The 26,955-nt window shown below is 31.9% G+C and overlaps 2 protein-coding genes across 2 annotated transcripts in view; both read left to right on the top strand.

Annotated features, from left to right (window-relative positions):
- LOC129920542 (vacuolar protein sorting-associated protein 29) overlaps nt 1-26,955 on the top strand; it is a 501,662-nt gene that overhangs the window by 277,241 nt on the left and 197,466 nt on the right. The window lies entirely within an intron of this gene.
- LOC129920543 (uncharacterized) lies at nt 13,810-23,308 on the top strand. Its single transcript, XM_056001863.1, has 3 exons — nt 13,810-14,000; nt 22,804-22,924; nt 22,996-23,308. Exons 1-3 carry the CDS (start codon nt 13,853-13,855, stop codon nt 23,171-23,173), a joined length of 447 nt encoding a protein of 148 aa, XP_055857838.1. The 5' UTR covers nt 13,810-13,852; the 3' UTR covers nt 23,174-23,308.

The raw sequence follows: 26,955 nt of genomic DNA, 5'->3' as shown, positions 1-26,955 counted from the left end.
TATGAAAATCACCACCAGATTTTCATCAAAATATCATTTTCCTTCACTCCACTCAGGATTATATTCGGATTTATCCTTTTTTCTAGAATGATAGAACGAAAATGAAAAAAAACTTGCCTAACAAATACTAAAACAAATGTCAAGTACTTAGGTGTGCAAAAATAAGTACTAAAAAGGTACCTACTCTCATTGGAGAGGAGGAAAGCGACACAGTCTCTGTCTCTGAAGCCTGGTACGCAGCTCAAGCCTGGTACGCTGCTCGTGCTAAATTTTAGCTCCCATACAAATTATCGAAAATTTTTATCTGAAGCCTGGTACGCTGCTCGCGCTAAATTTTAGCCGAGATAAAATTCCCATACAAGTTATCGATAATTTGTATGGGATCCATTTTAGCTCAGCTAAAATGTATTGATAATTTGTATGGGAGCTAAAATTTAGCGCGAGCAGCGTACCAGGCTTGAGCTAAAATGGATTCCATACAAATTATCGATAACTTGTATGGGAATTTTATCTCAGGCTTGACCTAAAGTAAAATTGTGTTGTGTCTTTTTACTCCAGTCAAAGCGTCATTTGACCTTGCGCACAGAGGCACTGTCAGTTTTTATTTCATGGATCGATAGGGGTATATTTAAAAGGCTTAACCCCAATTTCTCACCACCTGATCGTTCTTTTTAGCGGAGTTATTCACAAAAATGCATTTTGTTGGGATATTTTACTTCCAAGCTAATATCTTTGCTCCAGTATGTCGTAGACCAAAAAATGAACATACATTCTCTTCCTTATAATATTTTCTATCGTTGTATGTAATTTCATTGTATTAAAGTGAGTTACTACAAAATGGCAGCCAGTTAAAGTCAAATTCTAGTTGTTAAAAAACACATTTTCGTTTTTATTTCGAAAAAAAGCTTATATTATGGTTAACATTTTTCTAAACTATTTTGTAGTCCTCTTAATTTCCTGCATTTTACAGAAAAAATCAATCATCAATCAAAATCAATCAAAAAATCTTTATCATCAAGGATGACCGAGCAATTGATAAATTAACGCACGAAAAACCGGTGCGAAAACACCCAAAAATATCGTTTTTTGGGAATAACTTGGCTTCAGAGTGTCCTACGACAAAAAATAAAGCTATTAATTGTTCGTTACAAAATTTTCTATCGATTTAGTGCACATTCTTTTCTTCGCGCTAAATTTTAGCCGAGATAAAATTCCCATAGTTATCGATAATTTGAATTATCGAAAAATTTTATCTGAGCTAAAATGGATCCCATACAAATTATCGATAACTTGTATGGGAATTTTATCTCAGCTAAAATTTAGCGCGAGCAGCGTACCAGGCTTTAGCTCAGATTAAATTTTTCGATAATTTGTATGGGAGCTAAAATTTAGCGCGAGCAGCGTACCATGGCTTAAAGAAGTACAAGAAAAAACCAACCAATCAAATCAAATTAATTCTGAGGAAAACAAAAGCATACATGCATAATACACGCCACTTTTCCTAAAAATTGAAATGTCAAAACTTTTTTTTTTCTTCGACACTGACGTTTGGCTTAGAAGCCCAATAGTATCGATATTTTTTTTTTTTTTTTGAAAAATATCGATACTATCGAATCAGCTGACTATCGATGTTTAAGCCACCCTAATTTTTGTACCATATAAAATACGCTTTTACTCGAAGACACACAAAGCAGGGTTCGAACCTTGTTCCGATTGGAGCAAATTTGATACACTTGTGGCAAAAAACGGGGTTCGAAGAACGAAAAGATTAATTCGTTCGCGATAGAAAAATTAAACCGAAATTTAATTTTCAATTCGACCGCGAATTGTATTTTTCGGATAGTTGAAAATAAAATTTCTGTTTGCATAAGCCTGGTACGCTGCTCGCGCTAAATTTTAGCCAATATAAAATTCCCATACAAGTTATTACAAGGGATCCATTTTAGCTCAGATAAAATTTTTCGATAATTTGTATGGGAGCTAAAATTTAGCGCGAGCAGCGTACCAGGCTTAAAATGGATCCCATACAAATTATCGATAACTTGTATGGGAATTTTATCTCGGCTAAAATTTACCGCGAGCAGCGTACCAGGCCTTACCGAAAAAAGTATCTGTATGAAAATTTTATTATTTTTTTTTTCGGATCGTGAGAAGATCGAAAAAATGTGAGAATTATCTATATTTTACGAACCCTGAAAAAAAACAGTCTACTACAACACGCTCCGATTTTCCTACATTTACTCCACTTTTTCAACACAGAAATATGGTTTTCCTAAACTAACCAAATTTACGAATTTAATTGACTTTAATTTAAGACTTTATTATTTTTGATTACAAAAATTCCTGAAAAGTATTTTTTTTTTTGCAAATTTGCTCCAAAGTTTTATGACTGAGGTTCGAACCCTAAATAAGCATATAGTCTTCTTTTACACGACGACGCACAGCTCGTGACGCATATAAGAGCAAGGGAGAAAGAAATGATGAAAAGGAAGATTTTCTACCCTCATCCGGTTTATAAGTCCAATTCAAAGATCGAATTGAATCGGAATCGAAATTTCGATCCAGGTATATGATTATACCAGATCGAGGAATCGAATTGAAATAGAATCTAAAAGACAATTTTTCTTTTAAATAAAATAAAAAAATCTAACAATAAAAACAAAGGGCAGAAGAAACTAAATAGTTCTTTCATAAGCCGTAACTTTCTTGCTTCTAAGATAGACTGAGGTTAAAATGTATCTTTTATATACATGTTATTGGACATCTGAAATTCATTTAGTTTTCAAAATATTTAAGTTTTTATCCAAAATGAGTGTGCCGAATACGCCATGAAAATCAGAAGTTTCTTTTATTCATACACGTACGTCAAAAAAAAAAAAAAACAAAAACGATGTAAGACGTACGTCAAAACAATTCTCAAAATGTTCGTAAATTGCATGAAAAATTTGACGTAAATGCCAAAATTTGTTGTTTTTGTCAACAAAATAGTGAATATCTCTGCAACGAAAAAAGATATAAAAAAACGGATAACAGATTTGAAAAGAGCAACCTCGAAAACATAAGACTGCATACCTAGTTCAAAAAGTGCATTAAATCGTTATTTGTCTGAGAGCTAGCTCCCATACAAAAAATAAAAATGGCCTTTGGATTTGAAATGTCAACTTCCGGTTTAAATTTCATATTTGAAAAGAACGTCTTTAATTTTAAATCAAATCCATCATTAAAAGAATATCGTTACCTCTTCGTTCAATTTATTTAACTTTTTCAAATGCACTCAACCCCACACTTTTCCAAAACTTTAAAAGCCCATTACAGATGTATGTTAAGAGAGAAGAATATGTATACCAAATATGAACAAATTTGAAATATGAACAAAGAGTTAACACCGCCCGACAAACAAAATTGCTAGTAGGGAGTTGCATGAATACCCATATTATTTTTAGTTAACAAGAATGTCAAAGGGATTTACTAGCGAGCACTAATAGAGCAACATCTTTACTTCTCATAATTATAAAACAGTTTTATTTGCTATGGTATGAATGTACTAAATGAATTTCTGTGAGTGAGAAATATAACTTCAATTGCATCTACATGTGTACTTCACTGTACACAGACTCTTCTTTTGGATATGGATCTGGTAGTTTACTCATGAGTAGATCTAGTACTAGAATTAACACATAATCTTCTACTCGAGGAGATAGGAATGAGTAGTTTTGTTGTACTAGATTTCTAATCACGAGTAAACTACCACCTCCAATGGAACAGGGCTAACGTTATCACACGTAAAATTTATCATCCATAAACTGATTTTACATTGCTACACACAATTATTATTTTTTTTTTCCAAAATTTGTCGTAGACCTTGAACAAAATTGCTACTCTCGTGTAACATTATGTATTATTTCTTAAATTTAATGTACCAAATCAAGTGAACAGCAATGTATAAAATTTTACTTTCATTTTTAGTTTACCCAACTCTAAAGAATCGTAAACAAAGAGAGGTTTGTTTTTTTTTTTTGTTTTGCCACAAAGCAGATACTTACTTTTGGACTCTTGCTGCGGTTGAATTGTCCCATAGCCCTCATTAGCAATTGTTGACCAAGTAATATGATTTATTGAAGGTTTTTTGAGTTGGTTTTTGTCAACTGTGTTTAATATCAAGATCAAAATAAACAAAAAAAAAAAAAAACCTGAAAATGTCATCATCCAGGGACGCTTTTTAAGTGTATATGCATATCAAATGGATTGGACACACATATTATTTTATGAGTCAACATACTGATTCACAGAATCGGAGTACCTATCTACCAAGAAGAGTGTTAATTTAGTTTAGCTTTATGCAAATACAATTTTAAGTCAATCAAATAGAATGTCAATATTTCAGCAGGTACCTACGATCTTTTTGGTAAAAATGGGTAGATTTAGGTAAATAAATAAATTACGGCAAGTGTCATAGCATTCGAAGAAATTTTGGTGATAATTAAAGTCACATTTTGAAAGAATTATTGTGTACCTAATGTTTAAGAATTAAGATTTAAATTATTATTCGAAGGTTATGTCCCTCACTTGATTTATATCCTATATCGCGTTACTCGACTCGTCTTTGTTGGTCTTGTAATCCTTATCACCTTTATTGCCCTTAACACCCTTTATTTTTCCCATATCAGGCCACTAATACAAAAAACTGATAACTTTAAAAAAAAAATGTCGGTTAAAATAATAAGTCCTCTTTTCGGCATATAAGTATTTCCATAATTTTCCCCATAGGGCCATATTCATAAAGATTTACTATAGTTAAAACTTCTAAGTCCACAGTTTAAGCTAAATAAGTTAAATAAACTCGGCTGCTATTAGCCCTGTTCCATTGGAGGTGGTATATAGTTTACTAGTGAGTAGAAATCTAGTACAACAACTACACATTCCTATTTCCTCGTGTAGAAGATTTATCTGTTAATTCTAGTACTAGATCTACTCATGATTAAACTACCACCTCCAATGGAACGGGGCTATTCATAGACGTTTCTTTGCAAACTCGGTTCCTTTATTGAAAAAAATCTATTACAATTATACTTCAAATAATGACATTTGATATCATAAATTTCAGAATTGTTTTATGGTATTTTCCTCTGTTATATCAAAATCTTATTGTTTTGAAATATCCATCGACATTTTATTTGAGAGAATTAAATTGATTTAAAATAATAATATTTGTTGGCTTCATTTTACGTTTGCTCGCATTAGTAACTGCTTAAACACAGCATTTCTTGTGTTGAAAGTTAGACCACAGGTTTAGTCTAAAATTGTTTATGAATAAGCTAAACTTTGGACTTCCTAAGTAATAGCTTAGAATAAGCTTAATAGACAACTATGAATATAGCCTTATTTTTAATCATTTAAATAATATTATAATTTAACCCCCCTTCAAAGACAGAAAAAAAGTCGTGTACACGAAGAAGTTTCACATCTTTAGCCATAGAGGAAAGAATACCTTTCCTTTTCTTTCTCTATGACCTAAGTTCTGAATTTTTAGCCCTACTAACAATTTCGCTTCTATAATGCTTTACAGAAGCAACAATTGCACCTGTAAAGCTTTATAGAACCAAAATTGTTTGTCGGGAGAGGCTCTCATAGGTCAGGTCAGATGTCAAAAAAGGAAAGTGACTATTAGGATTTAACATTTGGTTCTGATCAATAAAAGCCTCTAAAAATTCAGAACTCCCGAAAAGAAGTATATAACTTAAAAAAATCATCCTTGTACCTGGACTGCTCAGACACTTATGGGATGAGTTTATGGGAAAGAGGGACGAGAAGTGAAGTTTGAAGATAGTCGCTTGTAAATCTGATGGGCTCGAAAGCAGGTCACGTGTAGCCACCACACTAGCTTGCAAGCGTAGCATAGTAAACATTTGTATTTAAAGAGTCTATCTTGAATAGTTAAAAACAGGTGTGTTTGTTATTACCACCGGGCTAAACTGGACTGTACATTTTAGAAGTGGCCAGTGAGTTTTGGAAACGTTTTTCAAATTCCCAAATTTCAGATAAGTAAAATTTCTCTTTTTAAGAATTAACAATTGAGACAATTCTATTATAATTACAATTATACATACAATAATAATATTCTGCATTGTAATGAAGTGAGTCTTTAATTGCTATAAAATTAATCAGCAGCCTTTTACAAAAAGAGAAAAAACTTGAAGTAAAGAGTAAATCCGTGCGACCCATTAGTGGTTTTCATTTATCATGTACGTAATTAGATCATCTACCTTTCTTTTATGTACAGTTTTATTATTTTAAAACTGGTTTATTTGTGTCTGATTATTTTGCTACCAGTTGGCACTAAAAGGGAGTTGTAGTTTGCAATTTATACAGTGGTGTAGATTAGTAAATTATTAAGCGAATGGGCATACGTTCAGGACTAAATATTTAGTCAACGTTATTTTCTGAACGAAAAGCTAGGTGGACGAGTTAATCGAGTTGGATATTATTCTTGCCTTACTTTTCAGTCAACTTTCGAATAAAATTGCCTTAATTTGAAAAACTTTTTGACAGCTAAATAAAATCTGTGACTCGAAATATGACTAAATATTCAATCTTTAAATTTTCTGAACCTGCACATTGTCTCTGCAATACATTAGGGATATTCAATGCAACGGTGTAAACTCCGAGTTAACCTGGTAAAATGGTAAATGTCAAACTCATAGAAAATTTTGACATTTACCACTTTACCACGTTTACCTAGAGCTTACACCGTTGACCGTTGCATGAAAACCTATATAAATTATTTAGGTTTTCGATTGAAATCAATTCAGCATCCAGCAAAATTCAGATTTTATTTTTAATTGATTCTTAACCGATGTGTATCAAAAATGTTAATTATAGTAGGCAAAGAGAAACACCTGAAGTTTTCCAACACAATCTGTCATCAATATAAATACTTCATAAAACTAAGTTGCAAAAACTGTTTTCGATAGGTATACAACCAAAATAATAATTGTAATAATCATTCATCATTCTGACTTACAATTTTGCTTCTATAAAGCTTTACAGATGCTATCGTTGCTTCTGTAAGATTTTGAGAATTAATTTCGTCTTAGCGAATATGCTAACTACGCCACTGAAACAGAGGTTCAAACTAAAAAAAAAATAAACCTTGAGCCATTGTATTTAATAAGCCTTTGGGTAAATGGAAAAAAAAAGCAAACAAACAAACTTGTTCAGGAAGCAAACAAAATCAACTTAGCGTTGGAAAAACTACCATCCACACAAGTAGGTACGCTTAAATTTATTTATGAATGACTTGCCAATCTTTCATATATGGTTTAAGTATATTAATTCCTATATAAAATCTATATACAAAGATAAAGCATATGAAAAATAAATATATACCTAAACTAACAACTCTGGAGATATGCTCGAATGAAAAAGGATACACATGAACTTTTGAACTTAAATGCCAGATTCTGATGCACAATGCACTATTTATTTCGCTTAGTCTATACAAGCATTTTAACTTTTCCTTTAAAACTCCAGCATGGATATAATCACAAAAGATCCACTTTATTCCAAATGGGTTTAAAACTGAAAGACAATTTGATTCCGACTGCAACGATGTAATCAGGGTTTAAGAGGTAGGTAGTTTCCGTTGTTATAAAGCCAACCCTTCTTAGGTAAACCATGGACAAAAATTACACAAGCTAGAAAGGCTATAGCAACCTTATTTTTGCATGATCAAGAATTAACCAAACAATACAAAAGGTTGTACAAATATTTAATCTATGGTTCAGCAACTTTTATCTTTTGAAATCGGTGGTAAATCTGACGTTTAGCGCTTGTCCATGCTTGAACCAAAGTTCAACAACAGCTAATCCACCGAAATCGGCAGGTTAAATACCTGAAACAAGGATCAACCACGTTTGTACAATTGGCCCAAAACGTTCAACAGTAAGAATGTTTGGTCATTTTTAAATAAAATATTCTAAACAGTAAATCATCTTTGGTTATAACTCTTACTATAATGACACTCCCTTTCTTAGCTCTCTTCATTTAACCCTCTGCCTTGGTAGTTTGCTGCGATTTCTACGGTACTAGATAAATAAAATATAATACAAAAATTGTCAAATAATTTCCTTTCCAACTTTCTTTTTTACGTGGACTTAAACGTATTGACTAAAAGTTTCTTCTTTTTGAAGTTATAGGTAGGTATACTCCTTTTGGCGCGTTATGGACGAGTAAAATTTGCAATTTTTTCATATTAGCCCTGTTCCATAGGAGGTGGTAGTTTACTCGTGAGTAGAAATCTAGTACAACAACTACACATTCCTATCTCCTCGAGTAGAAGATTATGTGTTAATTCTAGTACTAGATCTACTCATGACTCATGAGTAAACTACTACCTCCAATGGAACGGGGCTATTTTTGTATTTCCCAGCATTGTATATATATTTCTATAGTACTATCATGAAGTCGAATTTAGTATTAGTTGATGTCGCCACTTTTTTGAGGTGGCGCTCAGTGTGGTTTTTTCATACAAATTCTGCTTTTTCAAGTCACCACTAGAGTTCCTAGGATCGTTTTACTTCATGATAGTACTATGGAAATATATATACAATGTTTCCCAGTCTTGAATAAGTTCTGTTTGTTTACCCATTTTAAACAAAGATAAGTAAGTAGGAATATCTTCTAACTCATCTTTTTGAAGTTTTACTTTTTTCCGTCGTTTGAATAGAGTGAAAATGAACGCCCTTCAAGCAAACGAGTCCGACCTCGGTCCGAATCGGCTCCGACGTGAGTCCGAACTCGACTACGAAACGGGTCCCACGGCGGCTCAAATTAGTATGGTAATTATAATCACCGCGGAGCCGATTTTTTATGTATTGGTTTTTTTTTACCACGATTTCTCCTTCGACTTTGTGTTCATACACAAAAAGTTGCAAGTGTGTGAGTGCAACCTCGTTTTTCGCATTTTGAGGTCGGAGTGTCTTTTCTGAGCTCGGTTTTCTTGCTTGAAGGGCGTTTTGATAAGAATGTCAAATAGATTGCATTGTGATCTTAGCACCATCTAGTTCTCATAATTGTAAAACAGTTTCGTTTGGTTATATTGTAAGCCTCCTTAAATGAATTTTTGTGATTTTTTCGCATTTTGACATTATTTAGACTCAAATTTTTCGATTTAATGAAAATCAACCATTTATTTTACCACATCACCGGACAGACTATGTGTTGAAGCTACTGTGTGTGAGTCACGCTGCCACTGGCTGGCACCGCAACTGCCGCTCCTGTCTCGTCTCACAAGAACGAGATTATAACTTGCACCCACTTGGCGGGTAGCACATGTCAGTACGTATAGTAACTAGGAAAGAGGTTTTTAAAAAAATAAAGCCATGATGGTAAGCGAATACAAAACGATACAACGATGATACAGATGACATAAAGCTGTCGCTAATCGCAGCCACAGCCATTTCACTTCGTGAAAGGCGACTTATGTATATATAACACTGCGACTGCATCCACCTTTTTACCCGGTAATTAATTACCTAACAGACACTTACGCACGAAAATATGTTGACTTGATTTGAAAAAAAAAAAAAAAAATAAAAACAAAGTAGATCAATCCTAATAAACAAATATGAAAATCACATAACGACGACAAAAAACATTTCATCTAATAACTGAAATCCAAAACTAGGCCATCATTATACTAAACAAAAACTTAAACTATTGAAATAAGATAGAATGACCAAGTTCGCATCTCTGTATCTAAAATAAATCAATCTTCCTTCAATCAGTATTTCTTGTCTTCAGGTGTATTGAATAAGAAAGTAAAGCAACATCCGGTCGGCATTTGAAAACAGAAAACAAAAAAAAAAAAAAAACATTTAGCTATAAACAAAAAAGATATAACTCAATTCCAACTCGACTGATGAGTTTTATTTTGTTCATTTGCATTATTCACGTATGAGATGAGTTCCACTTAAAACTGATTTGTTAATATGGCGATTTACCAGAAATAAACAAAACGAACACGCAACATGATGACTCGGCGGTGAGGTCGAAATAAAATTTTGAGCAAACTATAGGTATATTGACATGAGATATACATATGTTGTTTGTACAGTTTACACCACTTACTCGTTGACTTGTGAACTCTTGTCTTATGATATAAATTTATGATTTTATCTACCATCTATTCCAATTTTTATGTTGCACATTTGTATGACACACCTCTCATCAGATTGCTTAATTAGGTTTTTTTTTTTTAAATAACTTGTGAACTTTGGCTTCTTTTTTATTTCGCGAGAAATAAGCCTTAATTTTTTCGAACCAAATGCTTCAATATTTCTTTATTTTTTTCAATTAATTTCGGTTTCCGTTTCGAAGAGTTTTCACTCTATACAAACGCCGAAAAAGAAGAATAACTAAAAAAATCCCTTTTTTCTATACATCGACCTTTTAACGTATTTCCTTAAAGAGGACAGTACATTGTCCTTCTAAGGTCCTGCTTTTTTCTGACAATAAATTTCTTAATTATTTAAATTATGAAGAAAATACAAATACTTAGACAAATTAGAATGGTGTTGTTCTCCATGGTATAAAAAGAGAAGGTATGATCATTAGAAAAAACTCAGTATCGAGAACTGTCAAAACTTATGGCTACTTAAGGTTTTGACAGCCCAGCCCATTGAAATTGTTGTTGTAAACAAATTTGTCTTGAAAATTGTTGTTGCTTTTGACTTTGCCAAATGCCAAACGTCAAAACCTTATTACCTCATTTTGTAAGATGGCGGCTCTAATGATCATACCTTGTCTTTTTATACCATGGTTGTTCACAACATTTGTAATATATGAATTAGAACGTGTGTATTTTATTGAGCTGTCAGTTAAATCCGTCAAATACGTAATTTGTCTGATGTGTTTCCATTTTCATTCTCGGAACGAAAAGTTCCGGAATTGGCAACTTTTGTGTAAAAGAACAAAAGTGTTAAAATTACAATTAGTTTGTAAAGAAAGGGGATACAAATTGCTTTTCTTTTACCGAAAACTAAGCTTTTTGTATCATTTCCGGGATCTTCAATAAGATCTGTTTATTTACTCATTTTTTAAAAAAATGAAAAGGAAGCATAACTTCTAACGCATCTTTTTAAAGTTATACTTTTATCTAGCGTTTGTATGGAGTGACGAGAATGTCAAAGGGATTATTTAGTGATCCTAGCGCCATCTACCTCTCATAATTTCAAAACAGTGTTGTGTGTTAAGGTGTGAACCTACTAGGTGAATTTCTGTGAGTGAGAAGTATAAATTCAATCGTTTGCACATTTTTTAATGGTGCCAAACCAAATCCTCTATTTGGGGGATAATCACCAAATCTGACCATGATTTTGGCATTATAATTTCAATTTCGTTCAATTCAAAATGTAAATTTATGGTAACATCACCTGTTACCATAAATTTTAATTCACTTTAACTCATTTCTCTCTGTAGCAGGTGAATGCCCAAAATTCAATACACAAAACCAGCGGCTGACCCTTTTTAAGCAACATTATATTAAAACATTATAAAAACAGTCAATTGCATTTGTTGTGTTTTTTCACTTAATCAACACAAACAGTACCATATTTTATTATTATTTGTTAAGGCCATTCTTCTCGTATACCTAATATTTATGTTTGTGGCATATAAGTCTCTTTTGTTAAATAAAAACACGCTAACTAGCGTGTGCATTTACATGAATTCAACGGAAACAACAAACACTCACCTTTTTTGCCTGCCTTACAATCTTTGATTTACGCAACCGACAAATTGTTATTATCTATTTCTTTCATTTCATAAGCATATTACTTGCTCTATAGGGCAAGTATTGGTTTCGTGTCAAAAAAAAAATTCGAGGTTTTAATCAAAACTAACATTACGATGATGGAGAAGTCCAAAAAAGTGGGTTTCGTCATGACGTCCGTCGGTCTGTGCGTCTGTGCGTCTGTGCGTCGGTGCGTCCATCTGTACAAGTGGCTACAGCCTAAACGGGTAGACGGATTTTTTTGAAATTTGGTATGGATGTTTTTTTCGTAATTTCCAAGGTTGGTTTTTTTTTGTTTTTTAATATCTCGCTTAGAACGTATACCTCCCATACAAAATTTTCGAGTTATTGCAATTTTCTCGAAAACGGCTCTAACGATTTTGATTAAATTTAACACACGTAATGCTGTATATAGTTCTAACATAACTGCGTTTTTAGTTTTTCTCAAAAAATGCGGATAGTGGAAATATGGTCTTTACGATTTTTTAAATCGCGGATGTCGGCTCTTCCCGTACATCATTATGGAGTTATTGCAATTTTCTCAAAAATGGCTCTAATGATTTTGATAAAATTTAGCATACGTAATATTCGAAGTAATTGCAGTAAAACTGCCGTTTTAGTTTTTCTCAAAAAAGTCAAGTCAAATAAAAACTAAATTTTATTTTTTCCCCAACCAAATTTCTTAAAAAGTATATAGAGGCAGCTCTTATAATCTACAAGTAAGCTAACATAAAAGTGCTTTGAACTGCAAGAGCAAGTACGTGCGGCCCCAGTCGTGCATTTTATTTTTTTATGATTTCATCAAATATTCTAAAATTTGTTTCATGTGGATGAACTTTAAAACTGATTCCACACTAAGTTAATACAACATATACGTTCCAAATCGACTTACTTAATAGCTTAACTTTAACAAACTAACTCAACTGATGTGTAGGCGTATTATTATGCCTCATATCTATACATCAGGTAGGAAAAGTTTAAGTTTTCAATATTTCAATTTGAATCGTAAGTTTAAAGCGTTTGATAAACTCTAATGCGACTCATTTAACGTTACATAGTAGTTTGGTAGGTAGTAGGAAAGAGTGAATGAACTGTCAAAATTTGTAGAAATGTCAAAATCTTTCCATCAAATATTGAATTTTACTATTATTTGTTATTTAAAGGGGATCTTCATAAAACACTTATATCATAAACATTACAGTCTTCCAATGTTTGAATGTTTATACAAAGTTGCATGTGGAACTCGTTCATCATGTTTTAAGAAAAATTAAAATTTAATACATGAAATATGAATTATTTGCAAAGAAACTTCAATTTAAGGTATAACGATTGGTATGGAAGATATATAGGTACGCAATTAACCAACTTCTAGTTTACTTTGTATTATTCGGCAAGTTTAAATTTACGTCATTGAACTCCCCCCCCCCCCCCAAATCCCCCCTTTTCCACATCACAACCCTTCCCAAAAGGAGAAAATCAAAGATCCGTGCTTGGGCATTAAACAACACAAAAACCAAAACCAAACCAACCATCATCTAGGTATCACAGTGCAGTCATCGTCATGGCAAAACACTAATTCCACGCTTAGCAAACAGCAACAGCAATCCAAAAAGATAAAAAAAAAAAAAAAACAATACCCAGTTATATGTTTTTTTTTTTTTTTTGTAGCTTCAATCTTGTTTCCTTTCTCTGTGTATAAATACCGGTGCTGTTGGTTGTATTTAACTCAATTCAGTACTTACTTTCACTACCCTCAGATCGCGTTAGCTACTCGCCTTCGTTTTTGTTGTGTTTTTGATGTTAATGTTTGTGGTTTTTTATATTTTTTATTAAAGCTTAAAAAAAAATTTTTCCACCTGAATTCAATTTACACTTAAAAAAAATTATATATATTTTTTTTAAAGGAAAATTTCGAGCTTAAAAAAAAAATAGTTTAAAAAAATTCATCTAGGACTCTTGAAACTGTGTGCGTTTTTTTTTTTTTGTTTACTGCGAAAATTTTTTTTGTGATAACTTATATATTTGTGATTATAATATAAATCAAATTTAATTATTAAAAAAATGAAAGCTCAAATTGCATTTGTTTGTATTGCATTTCTTTTTGCTTCCGTCTTTGTAAACTGCGAGGACGATAAGGACAATAAGAAGGATGATAAAAGCGAAGAAATCAAAGTGTATAAGCGCTTGATTCCAGCTGATGTTCTAAGAGGTAAAAATTATAGTTTTTACTTGAATGTAAACAGTGCCTTAAGTGTTATAGTAATTATAACAAATTATTTTAACTCAGGAAACCGACAATTAACATAAATTAATCAATCAACTAAATGAACAAATAGCGGGGGATTTTTTTCTTGGTTTAACTATATATATATTTTTTTTTTTTCGATTTTTTGTTTTATTTTAATTTTAAGATTAATCCGTAAGATTCAATTTTTATTACCATCATCTGTCAGAAACGTCAAATTAAACCAATTAAAAATACAAGTGTGACAGGGCCTTAAAATCCTAAATGTATAAACTAGAAAAAAAAAAAACAACTTCTCTCCATGTAAATGACAAAATTACACAAAGTTTTTTATAGCCAAATAGCGAAACAAAACATGTAACAAAGTTTAAAAAATAAAATTATTGTTGGGTCGTATTAACTTACTCTTGAAATAGGTATATACATTTTATGGATATGTTCGTGTGCACGTTGCTGGTAAAAGGAGAAAGCGATTCGAGAAGCAAGCGCAATGCATTAAACGATGCAAAATGCAAAAAGGTGCGCAAGCGCACGGTGTTTATTTAATTTTTGAATTGATGAAAGCAATGATGCAAATGTGACAGTAGTTTGTGTACGTATTCTATGTTTAACCTGCAGCAGGGGTACAAGTTAACATTCCTTTGGTTTGCTCTAAAGCCTACACCATTGTATTCAGGGGATAAAGCAAGGCATTAAGGCCTAACTATAATGGCAGTTAGAGTTTGTACTGCGCCTTAAGAAAATAAACGAATATAATAAAATTATATGACACTTCTATAATAGCTTATTGCTTAGTTTCAATTGGTACATTTCTATTCCATTTCCAAGCTCATTAAAATTCAACTTAAAAAAAAGAGTTTGTGTACATAAGTAAACTCGATTAAAGTTATACTTTTCACTCACAGCAATTCACTTAGTTGGTTCATACCATTACAAAAAAAAACTGTTTTACAATAATTATGACAACTAGATGGTGCCACTAGTGCATCCCTTTGAAATTCTTGTCAAAAAGTAAATTTTCGTTTTGTTCAAACACCGCCGGAAAAGAAGTAGGTACAACTTTAAAAAAGTAACGTTCTCATGTACAGAGTTCAGAATTTGGTCTAAAGGACATACAACTTTCACAGCCGACTTTGAGTAGTTTTCTTATTTTGAGAAGTGTGGTGAATTATCTTATGACCACTCTTAAATATTGAGTGATGGAAAAATACTGGAATTAGTTTTATTTTCTAAGCTCATAAATTTGGTGGTAACAAATATTAAAGTCTAGAATAAAATGGTTGTAAAATATTGAGATTAGAATTTTGTTTTCATGGTACCAATACATGGTCTCTTGAGGTATTAAAAAAGAATCAATTAAGATTTGTTCATTGGGTTGATTTTTTTAATTATTCATACGTTATATTATTATGCAACATTTTTTCAGCCTTATAAGTTAGTCATCGTCAATCTTGTTTTTTCTTTTTTTTTTTAATAAATGCAATTAATTGAATAAGTAAATTGTTGTTTTAAGAACAAGAATATTAAGTTGATATGTTAAATGTATTGCGTAATCTGAGCGAGCAAGTAACCTTTTCAAATGACTTTTCTCCTTATTAAATTATTTGGAAAAATTCTAGATTTTATTTTAAACAACTTCAGACCTGTCAAATTTTAAAGAGTCGGGTTAAAAATTTTCTCAGAGAAAAGAAAAATTGACCAAAAGTATATTCAACACAAGAAATGGCTTCCTTTTAATGTAAACTGTAAAATTTTTGACACTACTGGGGTGAATAATAAAAATTTAAATTGTTTAATATTTTTCTCTGCCTCTTTTCTGCCATGAAACTTCTTTTTAATAAAATTTTTTATTCACCTCAATAGTGTCACGGTGTTAACTATTTAACGCAATTCACACACGGCCTCAATTTCAAAAGCTTGAATGTAAAAAGCGAGAAAATGATTAAATTCATTTGAATTCAGAAAACATATAAAACTAAACAGCTTCACAACTATTTGTAAACTATTTGTATTTGTAAACAAATAGTTTTATCTCTTTTCTGGTAGGTCTTCCGCATAAGCAGCTTTATTTGACCCCTGTCTGAGGCACTTAGCCGAAAAAAAAAGTATGGGAAAACCTAAATTGACAAATGGTTAAAACTAAAATACCTAGAATAAGTCTACTCTTTCTTTTTAGACAACAACTGACTCGAATGCGTTTCGAAAACTAGAAGATGAATACGTTGAAATAACCATATTACCAAAAATGCACAGATGCACTGTGGCGGGAGTGAGAGTTAAGCCAGAACTATAATTGGCGGATGGAATAGGAAGCTACTGTCAATTGTTGTTGTTTTCCATAAGTTTTCATCCGACGAGTGCGCTCGCAACCGCACTCGACGGATGAAAACTTATGGAAAACAACAACAATTGACAGTAGCTTCCGATTCCATCCGCCAATTATAGTTCTGGCTTTACTTTTGCCAGATTTTCTATTACCGAACCCACACGGTGCGGAACTGATAGAATGACATTTGACTTTTTAAATGTCAAAAATGACATAATGCCGGTAGGCAGTTTATTGGTTTCGTGGAGTTCACAGATTGAAATTTGATGCGGTTGCGGATTGAGTAGATATCCGGGAATTCGGGAGTGAATAACTGCATCTTCAGTAATTTGACTTAGTGAATGTGACGGTTTCTATACAGATATTCCTTAATTCGAGCGCTTGGATCTTTTTTCACGAGAAAAAAAAACAAAAAAAAATCTATAACAAATTTACTTAAATGTCAGCTTTCATATTTACTGACATTTGAAGCTAAACACATCAAACATTCGAAGCATGACCAATGACAATTGTGATCGGAACGACTCTTGAATATTAAATCTGACAGATATGATTAGGGGTATTCACAATTCTATGCAAAGAAAATGGTGTTAAATTGCGAAATGTAAAAGAACAATTTTGTACGTTCTTCCTATTAACCTTCAATTAAATTGTATACCTTTTTATATTTTCAAGGTCAAATTGCCTCCAAAACTCAATTTAGTATTATTAACATAAATACGTATTTTATTTATTTTTTCAAGTCAATTAGCAAATATTTAAGAAGAAGTATGTTTACTTTGAATATTAAATAATAATATCTGAGAATCGAAGTAAATTTTTTTTGTCAACATACTTTGACTTTGTTCATTTATTTAATTTACAAAATTAAGTCACGTATATTTTAAATTATTTTTTAAAAAATAAATATTACCAAATTTTTCTCACATAGGTAATAATTTTGTTTTAAACGGCAAGAAAAAAATCATATTTGAATATTAGGACAGTTTGAGTGTTTGAAAAAAGAAATTTGATATGATGAAAAAAATCCTTTCCTTTCTTAATATTTGTCATGCAAAAAGTTTCCACGAATACAAACTTGCCTTTTTCGTTTATCAGACTACTATAACTTAATTCGTTAGTAGTTTGGTAGAAGATAGTTAAAATTTTTATAATTTTTTTATATAATTTTTTTTTTTTAATTGAAAATAAAAAAAAAGCAAAGATAAACCAGTTTGGTTTGAAGTATTGTATCATATGTAACGATTTACCAACTTTAAACTTTTAAAATGAGTAGAAATTGATGGCATTTATACTAACGGCCAATACCCTCGAGGTCCCAATTTCCATTTATAATGAATGTAGTTTGTGCACTCATGTTACCTAATTTGAGCAGATATGTGTATTGTAACGTTGACTATTTTGGTCTTTAATTTTGTTTATGGCTTACCGTCGAAATACAGTGTCAGACAAATGCAAACCTTCAATTTTTTGTTTTGTTGTCAGTTGTTTTTTTGAGGATATGTAGGAAAAATTGATTGATTTTGTAAACATAATATGCTTCCTTAAAAATGTGCTAAGACTAGTGTTCTTCATCGCAAAACTTAGGAGTAGTATAGACCAATTTATAAGTTCTATGAATAAGTATAAGTGTCTTGAAAAGTCTTGTGAGTGCTATTATAAGTTATGAGCGCTGAAGAATAGCGGCATAGGTTGCCTTTTGCTTAAATAATCTAAGTTAAATAAGAATAGCTGTGTTTTGTTCACTTTTATAATTTCGGTTTTAGTACAAATTACTTCCCATCGCTAATTGCAAGACTTGTAATCGGAATAACCAATATTTTCTATCTCTTTCATCCATAATTGAAAACAAACAGATCCTAATATCAAAAATGAAAGCAATAGAAATCCTTTAGAGATGGAAGATGCAAAAACAAATGACAGTTCGTTGTTATTTAAAAATAAATTCAAATATTCTTATCAACCGGTAGTGCATTCCCGATTTATCAATCCTCAATATAATCAAAAAGACGTTAAATGCATTGTTATTATAATCTCTCTTTGAAACTTTAATATGTTTATTTTTGTGCAAGTCAATTTACCCGCTATTAAAAAAAGTTTTGTTTGTTTACACACTTTTTTAAACGGTCACATGAGGCAAAAGTAAGAGGCTACAAGCCCCGTTCCGTTGGAGGTGGTAGTTTACTCATGAGTAGATCTAGTACCTACTACAATTAACCCATGATCTTCTACTCGAGGAGAAAGAAATGTGTAGTTATTGTACTAGATTTCTACTCACGAGTAAACTACCAGTAAAGAAGTAACTTTAATGCGTGTACGTTAGTGCACACTACACACACAAAACTGTTTAATACTCTTGTTATAAAATTGGCAAGTTAGTTTTGTATGGCAGCATGCAATTTAATAAAAGAAAAGAGTGATTGAAGTAGTAAGTTCATACTATAACAAAATTGTTTTCCAATTATGAGAGCTAGATGGTGCTAGGATCACTAGTTAATCCCTTTGACATTCTTGTCAAAAAGTAAATTCTCACTCTATACAAACACCGGAAAAGAAGTGTAACTTCAAAAAATGGCATAAATTTAGATCAATCTTCATACTACTTATTATTTAATAAAATTAGGTTTAACTGAGCCGTTGACATTTCTTTCTCAAAAAATAAATTTTATAAAGAAATATAACTTTAAAAACTACCGCACAAGAACAACGGTTGACAACTTTTGTGTCACCCTGTATTATACTCTTTTTTTCATACCTACCTTCACTTTCTTAAAAACAAAAATGATAAATAAAATTAAATAAAATACAAGTATAAAAGATAATCAAACCGGACCATGCGTTTAAAGTATCTATACCAATTAAAGAGATTTCAAGTATTTCAACCAACTTAAAACCAAAATTATAAACGACATGCGATTGCGTTTAAAATTGCAATTTTTGTATTTTTTATTTGCAGCAAGAGAAGAATAGGTAACAACAAAAGTTATTAAGCATGCAATAGCAGTAGTTTACAGCCTTCAATATGTGTACATAGGTTCATGTTGTGCATATTTATGAATATGTAGGTAGGTATAAAGTTAACGTGTTATATGTTCAGTGGACCATTAAGTGACCCAGATTTTTTTTTTCCCTAGTGTAGCAGATGGTTTTAAATTTAAAGTGAGTGGTAGGTTAGGAGCGATTTGCATAAATTGCGTTGTTGACTTACTAAAATAGTGGCCTTCAATGATTTTATTATTATTAGACCTTTTAACTACTTTTGCTTTTTATTCATTGTTTTATGTACAAAAACTCTCATCACGACTCATTTTATCGCTACCTGAGATCGTATTGTTTTATACGTAACCAGGTTTTTTTTTTTTTAAGATAGGATCGGTAGTGTCTACCATTTAAACTATGACGAGGGATAGTATTTTTTATTTTAGGTTTACTCTTTGTATGCAGGTGCTGAGGTACTGAGGGCTTAAAGCTGTTGTGAATCAATAAACAATAGGATTTCCGCTTAAAATAAGAGGAATTTCAGATTAATTTAAAGTGAATTTTAATCCATTTTACTATGAATTTTCATCTTAAAAACACCGACTTAATATTAAAAGATTTTCTTAAAAAATTTTTTTTTTTTTTTTTTTTTTTTTTTTTTTTTTTTTTTTTTTTTTTTTTTTTTTGACGGGAGGAAATCTTCAAAAGACACTTGGCAGTATTCGACACCAAGTGGTGTGGGACTCTTAACCACTAAAACCACCTCTTTATCAGGACCAATCTTGAGAGATCGACATCAGATTTTTCTTTCTTAACTTTGTAAAATCACTTTGGGGGAAGTTTAAACTTTTAATACTTTCCCATGTTTTTTTAGACCATAAGCTCATGAGGCTTGGTTCTTCTTAATCTCCGAACATGGTTTCTTGTATTCAAGACGGACACCATTTCAGAATTGGTATGACTTTGCAGTCTCTGATTATGCGATACAGCGTATTTTTTAACAACTTCTGTAACCGTTTCTATTTGTAGGTCACGATGTAGATCGCTATTTCTTATGTACCAAGGTGCATTAACTATTCCACGAAGGACTTTGTTTTGGAATTTTTGGATGATTTCGGTATTTGTTTTCTTTGTACAGCCCCATAATTGGATACCATAGGTCCAAACAGGCTTTAGTACTTGATTATACAGCATTATTTTGTTTTGGGTTGATAAATCAGAGTTGTTACCAAGTAACCAGTACATTTTTCTATATTTCAAGTTTAGTTCTTCTCTTTTCTTTTTGATGTGCTCTTTCCACTTTAGCTTTGCATCCAAAGTCATTCCAAGGTATTTGGCCGTATTGGCGTAAGGTACAGCTTGATTATTAATGAATATTGGAATATTGTTTATCTTTTTATTTGTAAAGTTTATATGTGAAGATTTTGTTTCATTGAGTTTGATACGCCATTTTTCGGTCCAATCTCTGACTGTGTCGACGGCATATTGCAGCTTTACTGCTCCCCTAGAGACACATTTGTCGGGTACCAAAATTGCGGTATCATCTGCAAAAGTAGCCATTATGGTGTGATTCCCAACTGGGATATCCCTTGTGTATAGTAAATACAGGGTAGGACCTAGGACACTTCCTTGTGGTACACCGGCTTCTATTTTCTTCAATTCCGAATATTCTTGATCGTACCTTACTCTAAACAATCGGTCTGAGATGTACGATTTTAATATTTCATAGTACTGTCTGGGAAGATCCCTTTGCAGTTTGTACTCAAGTCCCTCATGCCAAACCTTGTCAAAGGCTTGAGCAACATCTAAGAAAATAGCTGAACATACTTGTTTTTCTTCTAATGCTTTTTCTATTACATCAGTTATTCTATGAACTTGGTCTATCGTGGAATGTTTATTTCTAAAGCCAAACTGATGATTTGGGATTAACCTTCTTTCTTCTATAATTTTGCTAAGTCTCTTCAGAAGCAGTTTTTCAAAAACTTTTGCCATAATTGGTATAAGCGATATTGGTCTGTAAGACGTCACTTCTGTAGGTGGCTTACCTTGCTTGGGTATGACAATAACTTCAGCAATTTTCCAATGGTGTGGGACATACCGTTGCTTAAGGCATGCATTTATTATATATTGGAGTTTTATGAAGGCTTTCAAAGGCATTTCTTTCATAACCTGAGCAGTAATTAGATCGTAACCTGGTGATTTTTTATTTGATAGTTGATGTAAACACATACTTTTTATTTCTTTTAATCTTACAATTGGTATTTCACTTTCATCTATCTTATCAACTAACTGTAAGCTATTTTCAGCCGCGTTTGTTGGGTATGGCTTAAAAACATTCGCAAGATGCTCCGCGAAAAAAATGAAATCATTAAAAATTAATGTGGAAATCTTCTTAATATTTGGTAATTGAAATAATTTAAAAGTGTTTTTAAATTTTTGTGACAGTTGCAGTTTATCATACCAATTTTCAACGGTGAAATAGCCTGCTCGTAAAGCACTCTCTTATAGTCACCCAAGAGTTGTAGGATCCACCCCCAGCGACAACCAGTTTTGTTTTTAATTAAAATGTCTCCGCATATAAAAATAATAAGATTTTCATCTTAAATTAAGTGGATATCTTTTAAATTAGCACAATCAAGAAATTAAGAGGATTTGCTCGCTTAAGACGGAAGTTATCTTGGCAAAATATTCGCTTGTTTTTATGGTCTTTTTTCTCTGTATACGAGCTTCTTATGAGCGCTGGAAGAATAAAGGCATAACTACAACGGCCACTTTTTGAAAAAAGTCAAAAAGTGAAAATTTTCAAACTCATTTTGTGACAGTTTTTCCGATGACAAAATTAAAAATAATGATGCAGAATTTTTGTAGTTTTTTTTCCAAAAACAAATAGCGCTAAAAAGAAATAAAAAACTTTTATTTTTCGGTCATTCCATTTGCATATCTCGTTGAAGAAGCAATCTTTTTTCTTGAAACTTGGTAGGTCTTAAGGGATCATTATAAAGTTGAAGTTCTAGAAGTTTCAAGAAAAACTAATTCGAAATAGCTGAATTATTACCAGTCAAAGACGGTAACGGAGAAGATTTGTACGCGTCTTCTCCGTTACCGCTTTATCTGTGAATAATTTGGCTACGTTTAGTTAGTGTTTCGTCAAACTTCTAGAACATCAACTTTATCATGAGCCCTTAAGGCCAACCAAGTTTCAAGAAAAAAGATTGCTTTTTCAACGAGATAAACTGGAAACAAGGTCAATATGTCTTCTCCGTTACTTTTGAATGGCCGTTTTGTAAATTTCCCACTTTTTCACTTTTTAGGTCATTGTAGTTATGGCTTAATGGCCTTAATTGTTTTTTCAAATAAGCATACCTACTTTTAAAAAATTTAAAACCTAGACAACTTCAACCTTAAGTCCAAGTACCTACGTGCATTTTATTAAAAAAAAAAACTTTTTTTTTTCTATTTTAGATTTTCCTGGGATGTGTTTTGCTTCAACACGGTGTGCAACAGTTGAACCTGGAAAAACATGGGATCTAACACCATTCTGTGGACGTTCAACATGTGTTCTCGATGAATCAAATCCAGCCAAGTACCTATATATAAAAAATTGAAACTCTAAAAACTTGTATTATAATTTCTTTTCTTTTTTTTTTTAAATAGATTGCTCGAATTGGTAGAAGATTGTGGTCCACTTCCATTGGCAAATGATAAATGCAAATTGGACACTGAAAAAACCAACAAAACTGCTCCATTCCCATACTGTTGTCCGACATTCAAGTGTGAGCCAGGTGTTAAATTAGAATATCCAGAGATCAAAGAAGAACCCAAAAAGGAATAAAACAACACTAAATTCCTAAAAAATAGAGACGAGAAACATATATTTATGTATATATAATTTTTTTCCAAAATAATCTCATCTTATAAACACAAGTTATGGTTGCAAAATGAAAACAGTCGCAGCATTTTAAACAGAACATACATCAAGTTATGAAATTCAAAAAAAAAAAAAAAAAAATCAATATAAATTGTTACATTGAAAATAATTAAATGGATTATTTATTAATTTGGATATCTTGTTATAATTGTTTTCAAATTACACACTTCATTTTGTATGACCTTTATAATACATTTTATCCCATCCAACAATACTCTAAATTTTTTTTTTGTTTATTTTTTGATCTTTATGTTCATAATTGTAAAATAGTGTTATATTTCGAAATAAATATAATGATTTAACAGAACTACAAAACTGTTATACCAGTCCAATCTTATTCATTTAATACTTAAGGCCCCAACCCATAGAATCCGTTGCGTCCGTTCCGTCAATCCATCCGTTGAAGTTGAAGGATGGGACAGAAAAGGGTGACCCATAGAATACGTCGTATGACGGATTGCTTTTTGACAGCTCACTTCAAATTCCAAGTTGTGTTCGATATTTTATCGCTGAATGTGCACTAAGGAAGTTCTGATGCAAGAAATTTTCAACTATTATTGTTGTTCTTTTTTTTAATAAAATAAAATGCACGACTAGATTTCCTCTAGGTACTTGCTCTTCAGTTAAAAACAATTTTTTATAACAAATTATGAGTTGTAGGTATGACTTTGGCATAGTAAAATTGAACTCTACAACAGAATTTGAGTATTTAATTGATATAATTTATTAGATATATCATCAAATGTTACTTTTAATACATTTTCTTCAGAAACAAACAATTAAAATTCACAATTCATAAATTCGGTGAAGAAAAGAACACAGTTCTTAGTTCTGAAATTCCCCGGTGTGCACTCAGAAACAGAAAATCGAACTGATCTATTGTTGACAACCAATGTCAAAGGATACGACGGATGAAAAAGTAGAAAGTTGGGCTACTTCTTCCGTCGATTCCGTCCGTCTCCGTCCGATCCATCGCTTATGGGTCGGTTCCCATAAGAACGTGTGTATTTTATCGAGCTGTCAGTTGAAAACTTCGACGGAACGGACGCAACGGATTCTATGGGTTGGGCCCTTTAGGCCGTTTGTGAATTGCGTTAAATAGTAAAGCCCGTGTAAAATGTTTGACACTATTGAGGTGAATAAAAAAATGTCAGCTGTTAAAAATTTAATGGGCTTTGGGACCTGGTTAAATTAGGTTAAATTTTTTTTGCAGATGGTTTTGTTTTGTTTTTTTTTTTTTTCTGTATTAAAAAGGAGTTTCATGGCAGAAACTCAATAGTGTCATTTTACACGGGGTTCACTATTTAACGCAATGAATTGGGTTAAATATCTAGCCGAGGATACATTTTTGACACTATTGAGGTGAAAAGTTAAATTTCCAGCTGTCAAAAATGAAGCCTGCTATTTAACTGTGTTAATTGACATAGATTTTAGACGTCCCTAAATAATTTATTTAAGCTTCAAAACAAAAGAATTAATGGTGTATAAATCTTTATAATATAAAAACTCCCAACAGGCGTTGTTCTGTGAATTTTATTTTTGATTCTCATGCACTACCAATTTTTTCATCATCAATAAAGTGAAATATATCAAAGAATATATTTTTCCTTGATGTTCACTCATAATGTTGTATTTCTCTCTAAATTTCCATTTTTTATTTGCGGGCGCTCTGAGGGATGTCAATCAATTGTCAAAAAAAAACAGAGCTACAAGAAACGCTTCAGGGCAAGTTAAGACCACTGATCTCCATAAAGCACTGGATTGTGGATTCTCTACGAATTATTACAATCTTGCTGCTCAAATTTAAGTTGTCATTAGGTTGTACCTGCCCTCTAAGCAAACGAGTCCGACCTCCGAAATGAGCTCGGCCTCGAAACGCGCTCCATTTCTCAAAAATCTTGAAAAAATTTTTTTAATTCTTTTAACATAAATGCAAAGGACTGCTCATTGTGAACTCATCTCTGTAAAAGAAAACATTTTTCGAGACCTTGATCCGAAAATATCTGCTTTCGAATTACCGAAAAAAAAATATTTCGAATGCAAATAATTCAGCAACCAGACGTCCAAGAAACTTTTGGTTTTCGGTTAAGAATAGAGCTTAAAGAGGCCTTTCTTTTGATGTATCATTCGATGGATTTGGAGAACATTTTTGAAAATACGATTTTTTTAGGCAAGGGGTTAACCTTGATTTTTTTCTCAAAAATCTTGAAAAAAAAATTGTAATTTTTTTTACATAAATGCAAAGGACTGCTCATTGTGAACTCATCTCTATAAACCAAAACATTTTTCGAGACCTTGATCCGAAAATATCTGCTTTCGAATTAAAAAAAAAAAAAATTTCGATTGCAAATAATTCAGCAACCAGACGTCCAAGAAACTTTTGGTTTTCGGTTAAGAATAGAGCTTAAAGAGGCCTTTCTTTTGATGTATCATTCGATGGATTTGGAGAACATTTTTGAAAATACGATTTTTTTCTCAAAAATCTTGAAAAAAAAATTGTAATTTTTTTTACATAAATGCAAAGGACTGCTCATTGTGAACTCATCCCTGTAATCCAAAAAATTTTTCGAGACCTTGATCCGAAAATATCTGCTTTCGAATTACCGAAAAAAAATATTTCGAGTGCAAATAATTCAGCAACCAGACGTCCAAGAAACTTTTGGTTTTCGGTTAAGAATAGAGCTTAAAGAGGCCTTTCTTTTGATGTATCATTCGATGGATTTGGAGAACATTTGTGAAAATACGATTTTTTTAGGCAAGGGGTTAACCTTGATTTTTTTCTCAAAAATCTTGAAAAAAAAATTGTAATTTTTTTTACATAAATGCAAAGGACTGCTCATTGTGAACTCATCCCTGTAATCCAAAAAATTTTTCGAGACCTTGATCCGAAAATATCTGCTTTCGAATTACCGAAAAAAAATATTTCGAGTGCAAATAATTCAGCAACCAGACGTCCAAGAAACTTTTGGTTTTCGGTTAAGAATAGAGCTTAAAGAGGCCTTTCTTTTGATGTATCATTCGATGGATTTGGAGAACATTTTTGAAAATACGATTTTTTTAGGCAAGGGGTTAACCTTGATTTTTTTCTCAAAAATCTTGAAAAAAAAATTGTAATTTTTTTTACATAAATGCAAAGGACTGCTCATTGTGAAGTCATCCCTGTAAACCAAAACATTTTTCGAGACCTTGTACCGAAAATATCTGCTTTCGAATTAAAAAAAAAAAATATTTCGATTGCAAATAATTCAGCAACCAGACGTCCAAGAAACTTTTGGTTTTCGGTTAAGAATAGAGCTTAAAGAGGCCTTTCTTTTGATGTATCATTCGATGGATTTGGAGAACATTTTTGAAAATACGATTTTTTTAGGCAAGGGGTTAACCTTGATTTTTTTCTCAAAAATCTTGAAAAAAAAATTGTAATTTTTTTTACATAAATGCAAAGGACTGCTCATTGTGAACTCATCTCTATAAACCAAAACATTTTTCGAGACCTTGATCCGAAAATATCTGCTTTCGAATTAAAAAAAAAAAAAATTTCGATTGCAAATAATTCAGCAACCAGACGTCCAAGAAACTTTTGGTTTTCGGTTAAGAATAGAGCTTAAAGAGGCCTTTCTGTTGATTTGGAGACTTTGATCTAAAAAAAAAAATTATAATTTTTTCACCCGAATGCATAGGTCTGTTTG

The sequence above is a fragment of the Episyrphus balteatus genome, chromosome X, assembly GCF_945859705.1.
Source record: "Episyrphus balteatus chromosome X, idEpiBalt1.1, whole genome shotgun sequence".
NCBI classification, from domain to species: Eukaryota; Metazoa; Arthropoda; class Insecta; order Diptera; family Syrphidae; genus Episyrphus; species Episyrphus balteatus.
This window is presented reverse-complemented; position numbering and strand designations above follow the sequence as displayed.

Bases quoted from the DNA above. Each gene is read 5' to 3' on its own strand.
- LOC129920543 (XM_056001863.1), top strand. From the start codon at position 13,853: ATGAAAGCTCAAATTGCATTTGTTTGTATTGCATTTCTTTTTGCTTCC. The intron at 14,001-22,803 runs GTAAAAATTATA...TTTCTATTTTAG, and splicing joins TCCAGCTGATGTTCTAAGAG to ATTTTCCTGGGATGTGTTTT. The intron at 22,925-22,995 runs GTACCTATATAT...TTTTTTAAATAG, and splicing joins GATGAATCAAATCCAGCCAA to ATTGCTCGAATTGGTAGAAG.